This window comes from Chelonia mydas, chromosome 9 (assembly GCF_015237465.2).
Source record: "Chelonia mydas isolate rCheMyd1 chromosome 9, rCheMyd1.pri.v2, whole genome shotgun sequence".
NCBI classification, from domain to species: domain Eukaryota; kingdom Metazoa; phylum Chordata; order Testudines; family Cheloniidae; genus Chelonia; species Chelonia mydas.
This window is the reverse complement of record NC_057855.1, coordinates 2,215,169-2,227,552: the sequence shown is the minus strand read 5'-3', so window position 1 is coordinate 2,227,552 and position 12,384 is coordinate 2,215,169. Positions and strand designations below refer to the sequence as shown.

General features: G+C 47.8%; 1 protein-coding gene across 1 annotated transcript in view; it reads right to left on the bottom strand.

Moving 5' to 3' along the window:
* The window catches only part of ATP13A5 (ATPase 13A5), a 52,701-nt gene extending 47,364 nt beyond the window's left edge, over positions 1–5,337 (bottom strand). Inside the window, exon 1 of the mRNA XM_007069028.4 lies at positions 5,275–5,337. Within this exon, the coding sequence (XP_007069090.2) occupies positions 5,275–5,337 (63 nt within the window). The remainder of the gene's footprint in view (positions 1–5,274) is intronic.
* Between the last annotated feature and the right edge of the window lie 7,047 nt (positions 5,338–12,384).

Below are 12,384 nucleotides of genomic sequence, written 5' to 3'. Positions count from 1 at the left end.
TTATTCACTTTCAGGAATAATGGACTTAACATATTTTGTACTGTCCAGGAGAGGGCTGGGCAGTACAGGACATAGATTTCTCCCCAGAAATGTAAGACTGGGGGTGTATTGGGGTCACCCTGCAGTATAACCAAGGCTGGTGAGAGCCAGGGTATAACCCGTGTGTGGCTGGCAGGCTGCAGTTACACACAGATACTCTGGGTGTGGCATGCATTCTGGAAGGCTGTTTGTGAGCGGCCCAGATGGGAACTAATTCAGCAAGGCATTGTAAGGCACCCCAGGTTGCAGGGCAGGGGTGACACAGTCCCCCACTGCTCTGGATTGTATCCTGGTATGTCACACATCCATCCTATTTAAATTTTTAGCTAGTGAAAGGCCCAAGACATTTGATTCCAGTCTGGTTTCAAACACTCTGAATTTCTGCAGTGTGGTTCAATCTCTGTTGAGACAAGGACCAACTGCACAATTTGTATCTTGAGCCAGATTCCGAAACATCAGACAGACATATGCACATTTTGATGCTTGGATTCACGCCCATCTTTACTCTTCATCCCTCTCCCAGCTATACACAAACTACTTACATTTCCTCTGGCATGAGCAACTGTATCTATAGACTCAAATCTTGTATAACTCTATTGTCTGTAAAGAACAAACCACCCCAGGCAGTGGAGGAGGACTTTAAAACTGGATGGGTCATTTCCATTGCTTGTCATTATGACTTAGGGTTGTTTTTTTTCTTCTGCTGCACCTTTACAGATCCTTCTCTTTTGCCAATATGCATTTTCCAGACTGCAAGGGTCTATTCCTCTCTCTCTCTCCCTGGGAAAATCCTCAGAGAATTACCTGGGCCCACTTTAGGATTGAGTCAGCTAAGACAAGGGAGACCCCATGTTCAGAAATGACTGGAGGAAATTCACATGGGTTCAACACAGTGTGCTCCACATGACTATAAATCCTCTTAATTCCTCTTCCCACCTTCATAATCCCTGAGAGTAATGCCTCGCTCAGGAGAGCAAATGTTGCCAGCCACCCACATTTAAAAGGTTTTGCAAGTAATAATCAGGTTCCGAGAATCAAATTATGCCGCAATATTGTGTCATCCACGCAAGCTAAATAAAACATAGGTGACTACTTAAACCACTCACAGGGCATTGTAGGTCCCCACTTGTTTGGAGGTATGTGAATCCCCAGACCCAGCCTCTGTTAATAAGTACATTTAAAAAAGAAAATTTCTATTTTATTTCATCCCGAAGGATTCTCAAACTGCTTAACAGCACTTGTAATCTTAATATACTCACTATAGTAGGGATCACATACTCCAGCACTGAAATACAACCACCTCTGTATGGGGTAGGGGAGGGAGTCTCAACTGCTTAATCTTCTACAGGATAGAAACCAAAGAAGATCATATCTGGTGGAAACCACAGGGAGTTTAGGAAAACAGAATGTAATTCCACATGTTGGAACTTGGCTAGGGAAGCCGAACTCCTAGCAAGTAGGTTTCACCAGTTAAATCTAAGGTGGGATTTTAAAATTATTTAGTTAAACAGACATAAAGAACCTGTGTAGACACTCTTAGTTCAGTTTGAGAGTGGTTTATTTGATTTAGCTTAAACCTGTTCCTAATCAATTTAAATTAAAGCCTGGTTAAACTGAAATAAGAATATCCAATGGGAGCTGCTGGAAGCGGCGCAGGCCAAGGGACGTACTGACCACCGCTTCCAGCAGCTCCCATTGGCCTGGAGCAGCGAACTGCGGCCAGTGGGAGCCGCGATTGGCCGAACCTGCGGACGCGGCAGGTAAACAAATCAGCCCGGCCCGGCAGGGGCTTTCCCTGTGCAAGCAGCGGAACGAGTTTGGGAACCACTGCTCCAGTGGAACTAGTTCGCTCATCACTAGCTAATTAGACCAAATGATGCTGAGCAATGCGAGGATGAGAAGTAAAAGGACTGGCTGTCATAAAAAAACATGGCAGCATGTCCAGCTATGTGGCCTCTCTAATTCTGTGTCCCCTGAAGCCTGATTGAACTATATTGAACAAGTTGGACTGCAAAGGAGGAGTTCACAATTGATAGTAGATCATGCTTTTGCATTCTTAAAGTCAATGTATTGTGTGCCCATCGTCGTGGCTTCTGATCTCTGAGGCACACTCAAAGACCGAATGCTGTGCAGGACAGCCCACATCCTGCCAGAGGAATGCTACTCCATCGATCAAACAGTAGTTTAGGTGGAAAGAGGAGCCATGGGCCATTCCCCATCTGAACCAGACTAGCAGGCTATCAGAGCCTGTGTTCTCTCCACTGAAACAGCCTGCCTCCCCTTCTTCCGAATAAATGGACTATGAACAACCCAATGGCTTCCGCTGACCTTGTCCTTTGTGATGGCGCATAAAGAGGTGGGCACTCGTAAAGGAGGTCCCAAATCTAATGGGTCTTTATAGATTAAAATTAACACCTTTTGCTGAACCTGGAAGCTGATGAGACACTAGTGTTCATCTATGCTGGTGAACTCTATGTTCTGTACTAACTGATGTAACTTCTTGGGGTTATCCCCTCGAAGTGCCCAACCAGGACTTTAGAACAACCAAAGAACAGACTGCCCCCAGAGATCGCATCCCAGGTTTTACACTGAACCTAGCATAGGAATGAGGGTATGTGCCCATGCACTGCACACACAGTTGGGAAAGCTCACAATAAAGCACCTCACTGTCAAGTCTCCGTGCTTCGATTTAAGCAGCTCCCCAGTCTCCTGGGACCTGACCCATGAAGCTGCTGAGTGCTCATTAAGTTGAGCCCTGAGTGGAGCCTTTGAAAGAAAACGTGCGCTAAAAACCTGAAGAAAATTGGGCAGATCTTCAGCTGATGAAGGTTCCTGGTGCAGGGCATATTAAAGGCTGTTGAAATGGGATGGAACAGGTCCAGATCCTCCTGACTTAGTGTTGCCATAGCAGGTAAACACTTGCTCAGCAGCCAAAGTGGGGTTTGGTTCTACACCACGTTGTTGACCCTATGCCCCGCATCCCATCGACAGGATCACCCAACACAGATCCAGCACAAGAGGAGCCAGCTGTGATAATGTATGGACAGACTGCTCTGGAAGCCGAATGCTTAACGTTCAGGCGATAAAACGTATAGAAGAGAGGAACTGAGGGAAAAGACAGGACATTGAGGATCATTTCTGCTGAGCCTAGGAACCTGTTTGTGGCATTAAAGATGTTGCAGGATGATGCCACCTAAAGGCAACATAATACTTGGGAATCAGGCGGCCATGGCTTTGGCAAGCAGAGCTGTGACACATTCCCATGGCAACTCAGCCCCATTCCAGCAGCGCTTTGTCTCTTGGTCTGAGGAACTGGCACAGAATGTGCTGAGCTGGAGCCTTCAACCTCCTGAGCACACGCTCTTCCCTGCCACAGACGAGTGCAACCAAAGGGCCACACTGTGCAAGGTAGAGAGAGAGTGTGTGAGAGAGAGAGAGACATCCTTTAACCCCCCACTGGGGCCAGACACGGTGTAGCTGGGGAGTACAGGCCCCGTGCGAGGCTAGGACTTGTAACGATAACCTCTCAAAGGGGTAATAGCAAGAGGAGGATTCCTCCTGCTCCCTCTGGCACTCATGAGCAGTCTGGCTGCCCCGTCTGCAAGGGAGGGGAAAGGTGCACGGAAGCCTTTCATCTGTGCACCCCCCAGGAAACAGCCCATAACTTTGTAACAGCATTGGGACGCCCCAGAGGCCACTGTTGCAGGTGGTCTCGGCATGTCTGTTTTTCTGACTGTACAGGAATTAGAACTTTGAGAAATGCTTTTCGTTGGTTGTGGTGAAGTTATTTTCAGCTGCTGGCCATGACACCAGCAAAGTCTGCTGACAGCCTTGATTTGGCTAAGAATCATTCTTCAGTGTAGCTGGATGATGTGCCCGGGCTAGCCAACAAGACATTAAAACATCCAACCTCGCCATCTTGCCCTGTATGTGATATAGGAGCCCCTGCCATTCACCAGGGACTGGATTGAGACCCTCAGCTCTCTTCAGGGATGCTGCTTAACGCCAAAAGGCGCTGCTAAAATACTGTAATTTACAAAGCTCAGCTATAAGATTTATATTTCTTAGGAAGTTGGGGTTGGGTAAAAAGCTACAGTTGCATCAGGGGGAAACCCGAGAAGCAGCTCCTGGGGGCATTCTGCTAGCAGAGGACAGAGGCTCAAAGGTCCTCGGGGGGCTGGGTGAGGAGAGAGTGGACACTGCTCTACTGTCAATGGGTGTAGCACATGCCCCTCCCAGCAGCTGTCTGCAGTGGATGCAGAAGGGTTAGGGTCACGGCAACTCGCCTTTCCTAGTCCCTCAGGAGCATCTGGCACTGAGACTGCTGCAGCATCAGAGCATGAGCACCCGGATTCTAGCTACCCCTTGCACAAGTGCCTGGGAGGAGAAAGCCCCCTTCTCTCGCTCTCCCCACCACCACTCCTTTGTGCACACTGCATGAGCTGCTAAAATGTGGAAGTAATTGTACTTCCAAAGCACTTCCCCCTGCTCCACCTTTCCCACCTCCCCCAAATGCGGCAGTCACACAAGAACGCTCACCACAAAAAAGAGATAGGGCTGATTCTATGAACATTAACAAAAGCATCCTGAAGACAGGGGTTAGATGGGCAAGCACATCTGGAGAGCAATGGGATTCCACCCTGGGGGCTGCAATGGCAAAGCTTAGTCACCCCCCGACTTACAGCATGGAGGGTAGGACCCCAGAAATCCTTATGCAAGATTGCAGCAGGGTGTGCCTCAGCAAGAGTGACTCAGTCCCAGCTTGGAAGAACTATACAGGGTTGACTTCAACCAAGGAAAAAGAAAAATGTGGCCAGTTTATAAGCATCTTCCCTGTGATCTGTTCACCTGCAAGGTGGTGTCCCTTGTGAAGGGGTGGAAGCCCCATTGCTAAGGATGTTACGATTAGACTGGAGAAAGCCTGAGGAAAAGTACTGGTCAGAACAGTCCTTCACTGGCAGGGGCACTAGGTCTTTTTCCTTTCTCATTTCTGTGGGTTGAATCTTGATGTTCTTACTCAGGCAAAAAACCCCAACTGACATCAGTGAATAAATGACCTCAGGGTTTGACCCTCTGATTCAGCCTTCAACCAGAACCTATGCTGAAAACACCAAGCCCACTTTGAATGCTGAATTTAGCTGTAGAAAATACAGAGCTCCATTGGAAATGGCACAGGCTGAGAGGGCTCAGTGAGGTGTAAAAGAAAACCAGAAATCACCCCCCTCCTTCCTTTACCAGCTCGTTTTCCTCTTTGGGGTTGAGCAATGCATGGTGATCCTTCCAGGACTTTTCTTCCATCAGTCTGGGTTAGTTTCACTCCAGGGAGTTGTCTCTTGGCTGGGAAGAGAGGTCTCGGATGCTGCTACTGACTTGAACTCAGGACATCAGTTAGTTCTCACCATGGTCCTATCCACTGCCTCTAAAAATCCCCGAGCATGCACCTTTGTTTTTGAACTGGCAACACAGGAAGGAAATCCATTCTCGCCTGTAAAGCTCTCAGGTATTTACTTATGCAACTCCTGCACGCCTCTCCCATCTAGTGTTATTTTGCTCAGTCATGTGAAAATTACCATTTAAAGTGACACCACCAAAGGCAAAATGAGGGAGGGAGCAAGTGAGTCATGCCTCCTGCTGGGCCCGCCTAGAGTTCTGGGCACCTCAGAACCAAACAGGAGCTGACAAACTGAAGGGAAATCAGAGCAGATCAGTAAGGACAAGGCATTGGAGGGAATTAGCGTCCATAGAGAGACACAGATTTGGATCCCGAAGTTGGGAGATGTTGGGCTACTGAAGTCGGGTTCATTTCATTGGAGAGAAGTCTCCATTTGTGGTTCAAAAGAAGAGTTCCCCCAAAGTTTGAGTCTGGGATTTGGTGTGGCCCAGGCAAGGAAGCCGGGATGTGGTTATGATCCAAATTTCCCATGGTTCAGAGCACTGTACAGAACTATGGTTTTGGTACAGCTGGATGTGTTATGTGCGGTCAAGCAAACAGCCGATGACCCTCAGACCTGCAAGTGGCATTCAGTGGGAAATGTTGCAAAGCAGGGACCTGGAGGGGGGTTACCCTCCATGAGTTCTGCTGGCAAGAGAGGAGCAGCAGGGCGGCTCTGCATGTATCATTACAGTAATTCCTCACTTAACATCATCCCGGTTAATGTTGTTTCGTTGTTACGTTGCTGGTCAATTAGAGAACATGCTTGTTTAAAGTTGCGCAATGCTCCCTTGTAATGTTGTTTAGTAGCCACCTGCTTTGTCCACTGCTTGCAGGAAGAGCAGCCCCTTGGAGCGAGCTGGTGGGGCTTGGAGCCAGGGTGGGCCAGCAGTCCCCACATCAGCTCCCCTAAGATCGCTGTGTGGCAGCCACCTAGCAGGCGATCAATTGCCGGGCAGTTCAGCTGTCCCTCCCCCACTGCCATGTGCCGCTCCTGCCCTCTGCCCTGGAGCTGCTCCCAGGAGCCTCCTGCTTGCTGTGCAAGGGCGGAGTGTCTCCCTGCCCCCCACTCCTGTACCCCTTCTCCACAGAGCTGTGGGGGGTGGAAGACACCACAGGGCTCAGGACAGAGGGAGCTTGCGGGCAGCAGCTGCTGTCTCAACTTGCTGATCTACTTAAAAAGGCAATGTACTTAGAGTGGGGTCAGCATACTTAAAGGGGCAATGCGCGTCTCTCACACACAGTGTGTGTCTGTGTCTCTCTCTGTCATGCTGCCTCCCCTCCCTCCATTCCTGCTGCCTTGTAGAGTGTGAGGCTACATTAACAACAATGTGTTAACCCTTGAGGGCTCAGCCGAGTGCTAGTTCATCATTTAGCAGTAAGGCATTCCCTGGGAAATATCCCACCCTCTTACTTCACCACCTCAACCAAGCTTCACAATCACCATTGCTGTTAAATTGTTAAATTTTACAGTGTTAAATTGTCTATTTAAAACTTATACTGTGTATATGTGTGTGTATATATATATACAATATAGTCTTTTGTCTGGCGAAAAAATTTTCCCTGGAACCTCACCCCCCTTATTTACATTAATTCTTATGGGGAAATTGGATTCACTTAACATCATTTCGCTTCAAGTAGCATTTTTCAGGAACATAACTACAATGTTAAGTGAGGAGTTATTGTATTTTAAACAGTCTTGTCCCATTCCTACTCGCCAGCCCCGTGTTTTGCAGAGGTGGTTATTAGGTATTAGCTTGAGGCAGGAATATAAATATTATATTACTTTGTGTTCCCTGTCCATTCTTTTTCTGACACAAGGTTTGATACATGGTTGAAAACAGTCTTTTATCAAGGCAAAAATCAGAGGTCTTGGAGTTTAAAAATGTGCCAGCTTTTGTCTTGTTTCATTGTTACAAAATACAACTTTGCATTCATTCATTAGGTGGGCCTAATCCTCCCTTGCCTGGCATGCTGGGAAATCCTTCACACTTGACTTTAGTAAGGCTTTTGATACTGTCTCGCATGACCTTCTCATAAACAAACTAGGGAAATACAACCTAAATGGAGATACTATAAGGTGGGTGCATAACTGGTTGGAAAATCGTTCCCAGAGAGTAGTTATCAGTGGTTCACAGTCATGCGGGAAGGGCATAATGAGTGGGGTCCCGCAGTGATCAGTTCTGGGTCCGGTTCTGTGCAATATCTTCATCAAAGTTTGCAGACGATACCAAGCTGCAAGTGCTTTGGAGGGTAGGATTATAATTCAAAATGATCCGGTGAAACTGGAGAAATGGTCTGAAGTAAATAGGATGAAATTCAATAAGGACAAATGCAAAGTACTCCATTTAGGAAGGAACAATCAATTGCACACATACAAAATGGGAAATGACTGCCTAGGAAGGAGAACTGTGGAAAGGGATCTGGGGATCCTAGTGGATCACAAGCTAAATATGAGTCAACAGTGTAATGCTGTTGCAAAAAAAGCGAACATCTTTCTGGGAGGTATTAGCAGAAGTGTTGTAAGCAAGACACAAGAAGTAATTCTTCCGCTCTACTCTGTGCTGATTAGGCCTCAACTGGAGTATTGTGTCCAGTTCTGGGTGACACATTTCAGGAAAGACGTGGACAAATTGGGAAATATTCCAGAAAAGCGCACCAAAAATTGATTAAAGGTCTAGAAAGCATGACCTCTGAGGGAAGATTTTAAAAACTGGGTTTGTTTAGTCTGGAGAAGAGAAGACTGAGAGGGGACATAATAACAGTTTTCAAGTACATAAAAGGTTGTTACAAGGAGGAGGGAGAAAATTTTTTCTTCTTAACCTCTGAGGATAGGACAAGAAGCAATGGGCTTAAATTGCAACAAGGGAGGTTTAGGTTGGACATTAGGAAAAACTTTCTAACTGCCAGAGTGGTTAAGCACTGGAATAAATTGCCAATGGAGGTTGTGGAGTCTCCATCATTGGAGATTTTTAAGAGCAGGTTAGACAGACACCTGTCAGGGATGGTCTAGATAATACTTAGTCCTGCCTTGAGTGCAGGGGACTGGCCTAGATAACCTCTAGAGGTCCCTTCCAGTCCTATGCTTCTATGCCAGGTGAGTGCAATTTGCTGCCACTGATGGGAATGGAGAGTTCTGGCTTGCTAGAGATTTACATGCACTTTGCACGGATGTCTGTGACAACATAAGGTACCAGGCAGGGTCCAGACACTATAGTGCTTCACATCCAGAGGCCTCTGTGCTTCCCAAGGGATTCATTCTAGAACATACACAATCAACAGGCCGACACAATATCAGTGAATGACCTGTTAGAGAAGTGAAACCCATGGCCAGGTGCATCTTTCTTCTTTTTAAAACAGACCAGCCTGGGGTCGGATTAGCTCCAGCTGGCCCAGAGGCCACTGCCGGATCTCACTGCACCAGTGTTCTGGAAAGATTCACCCCAGTGCAGGCTCAGGGTGCTCCAGTTACTGTCCGCCCTGGAGGGCTCTGCCAGGGAGGCGGTGTCCACTGGAATGCTGCACTGCAGCAGGGATGGGTGAATTGCTAGGGTTGTTTGACAAATTGGAATTTTTTTTTCTGTTTTAAAAAACCAATGACATATTTTTCTTTGATAATTTTCAATGGGGAATTTTAAAGTAAATGAAAATATTGAACTGAAATTTTAATTTAGTTTCAGTTTGGGGATTTGCCGCCCACCCCCATTTTCTCTCCCTTTTCTACTTTCCTTCCCATTTTGCCACCAGAAAAGGTGGAAAGTAGAAACAGGTGAGGAAGGGGGAACCTCCTCCCCCTCCCCCCCCCCCTCTAAATATCTGAGAACCAAAACCAAAAATGTTTTGGGGTTTGCAAACAGACGCAAACCACGGAGCTCAGTGCGGCACTAAATAGAAGATTTTGTTTTGTTGAGAAACTTCCCATGAAAAATTTAATCAAAACTCCATTTTTTGATGGGAAAATTTTTCAGCTGAAAAATTCTGACCCACTCTAGCAAAGGGGGTTTCTCCTGGCTTCTCACCCCACCCGCCTGGGGCAGTGTTGTGCTCTGTCAAAGCCCAGGGGTGCCGCTGCCGTTGCTGACTTGGGAATTAATTGGCTCCTTTGTACTGTAGCTCAGTGCTACTCAAAGTGGTGATCCGCAGACCGCTGCCGGTCTGCGAGCCATCGGCTGCCAGTCTGCGCGCACACTGGAAAATAAAATAGCCGGTCCCCCACATCAGATAGCTACAGCAGTGCTTCTCAAGCTAACAGCTCAGCTTCCCCAATGATGGCAGCCAGGTGCGTGTCACTCAACAATAATCATGTTCAGTTCCACACGTTCACCAACAGGTGTTACCAGCAAGCTCTGGCTTGATGGATTCTGCTGCTGGCTTGCCTGTGTGCAACTCCCATTAGACCTTACACGACCTGACCCTCACAAGTTGTTCTCCTTTGTTGAACGTATAGACACCTGTTTCCAAAAGAGGCCGCAAGGTGGAGAGGCATCTTCTGTCCTTCCACCAAAACCAGTCGCCCCAGTGAGTGGTCCTATTCTGAGAGCCAAGGCTCATGAGCTAGGCGGAATTAAATCTACTTTAAGAGCAGGGAAGTTGCCTGTGACAAACTGAGGCCTATAGACTTTCCAAGGAATGAAAACGGAGTGTGCTGGAAGATGCTGGAAGAACGGAGTGTGCCGGAGGGTTTCAATGGATGCGAGGTGGAAGGAGAGGAGCTGGGTCTGACGTACATGTGACTCCAGAGGCAGCAGTTCGGTGTCATTCAAACTTAGACATTAACAAAGCCCCAGGCAGGAAGTCACCTGTATAGCTTGAAAAGAGACCCTGGGGTTAACAGGACTGAATTACTCCCCACACACTGTCAAGAAAGTGGGCAGGGGGACCAGTGATGCTGCAAAATTTGCAGCTGACATAAGATTATTCTGGTTACTGCAAGTGGCAGAAGGCTGAGGTGCACTTCCAGGGAGCCAGGGATTGGGAAGCAGGGGGCAGGTGAAATCCAGTGGTAGTAAATGCAATATACTGCATGGTGGGAGAGAGAGTTTGAACTACTCAGACCTCATACATCTTATTGGGCTCTAAATTCGTTGTAACTACTCAAGAGAGGACGTGCACAGGTCAGTTGAACCTCTGCTCAGTGTGCAGGTGCAGTTAAAAAAGCAAACAGAATGTGAGTGTACATAAGGATGGGGATGGAGAATATCACCATGCCTTTATATAAATCAGTGGGGCAGCTTCATCTGGGTACTGCATGCAAGACTGGCCACCGCAGCTCAGTAACAGTAAAGCAGGAAGAGAAAGCGTTCAGAGATAGGCTGCAAGACTGATCAAGGGCCTGGAAAAAATACCATATGAAGAGAGACTGTAAATCTTAGGACTGTGTAGAGTGTAGAGATGAATAGAGGGGGATGAAGTGGGGCATGCAAAATGATGACTGTCAGAGAAGGTGCTCCTATTTAGCCACTCCTGATACACCATGGGGCAGGGCCAATGAGACTGAAAGGCAACAGATTTCACTGGTAAAAGGAATTTTTTTCCATAGCGTGTAGTTAGCTCGTGGAACTCATTGCCAATAGATATCATTGAGACGAAGAATTTAGCAGGATTCCAAAAGGGGACAGATGTTTATGTGGCTAATGGGAACATGCTCAGTTACCTGAAACAGTGCAAAACAAAGTTTGTAGACAGGATCTAAACCTACAGGCTTCAGAGCATAAGGCAATTTCAAATTGTTGGGGGTTAGGAAGAAACTATGGTCAGGTTATTTCACAGCTGTCCGCTAAGGGTGTCCTGCACCTTCCTCTGAAGCAGTTGGTGCTGGCCACTGTTGGAGAGAGAACATGGGCTAGATGTACGTCTGGTCTGATCTGGTAGGACATTTCCCATGTTCCTGTCTGTTCTCTGGCCGAGTACCTCCCTCACCCATTCCCCCGCACTTCCATGAGGTGTAAGCTCCTGGCCTTCCCACAGTATTCTGGCCTCATGCAGGGCTTCCCCAGCCTCCAGCTCTGCTCTCACGCCTTCTCACCCCTTCATCCTGCTTCACCACTCCCTCCACCTCTGTCTTGTCTCTGTGCCTCCCGCTGCCTGGGCAGCTGCCCCTCAATCCTGGAACACCCTCCCTACCCCTGTGCCAAGCCCCTGCCCTCCACACCTCCAAATCCCTCTTTGAGTCACCCCACGAGTAACATAGCGCTGAACCCTCAAAACACACCGGAGACCAGCTCAGCCAGTCTGGTCTCCTCCCATGGCAAGCCCTTTGGGCAGGGACGTGCTGTGGCCCTCAGTGACTAATCCAGGGTTGTAACCAAGAGCCAGGTGCTGAACGGCTCCCTCTGTTGTTGCTCAGACCCTTGGTTTGGGCCTGGCCCTGCAGCATCTGCATGCCTGTGACATGGGGAGCAAGTTGCTTGGGTTCTGTCAGGCTCCTTTGGTAGCTGGGGGAAGGCAGACTCACTGTCCTAACAGGACCTGCTGGCTTGGCAATCAGACTTCTTGGGGCTGAGACACGTTCCAAAGAAACATAATCAGGGGTGTAGCTGCTAAAGGAATGTGAGTATTTGGGAGTAATGAGCATTGTGCAACACAGACTCAGAAACCCAGCACATCCCTCTCTGATGTGACTGGGCTGGGTTATGATGGTGCTGTCCCAGGTGACAGCTTGGCCCGATAAAATGAGCCTCAGTTCAAAGGTAACAACTAACATCAGTGGTTGTAGAATTAACCGTCCCTTCCCCAAGGTCTATTAATCTGGCACGAGTAGCTCACAGATTCATAATCACTGAGTGAGGAGAATAGATTGTTCCTCACAAAAATTCAGGGCATGTTTCCCTGGAGAACGTCCCCAAATGAACCTGGTAAATAAATGAATTCACCCTCACCCCATCACCTCCCTCTGCCAGCAATAGCAGGGCACT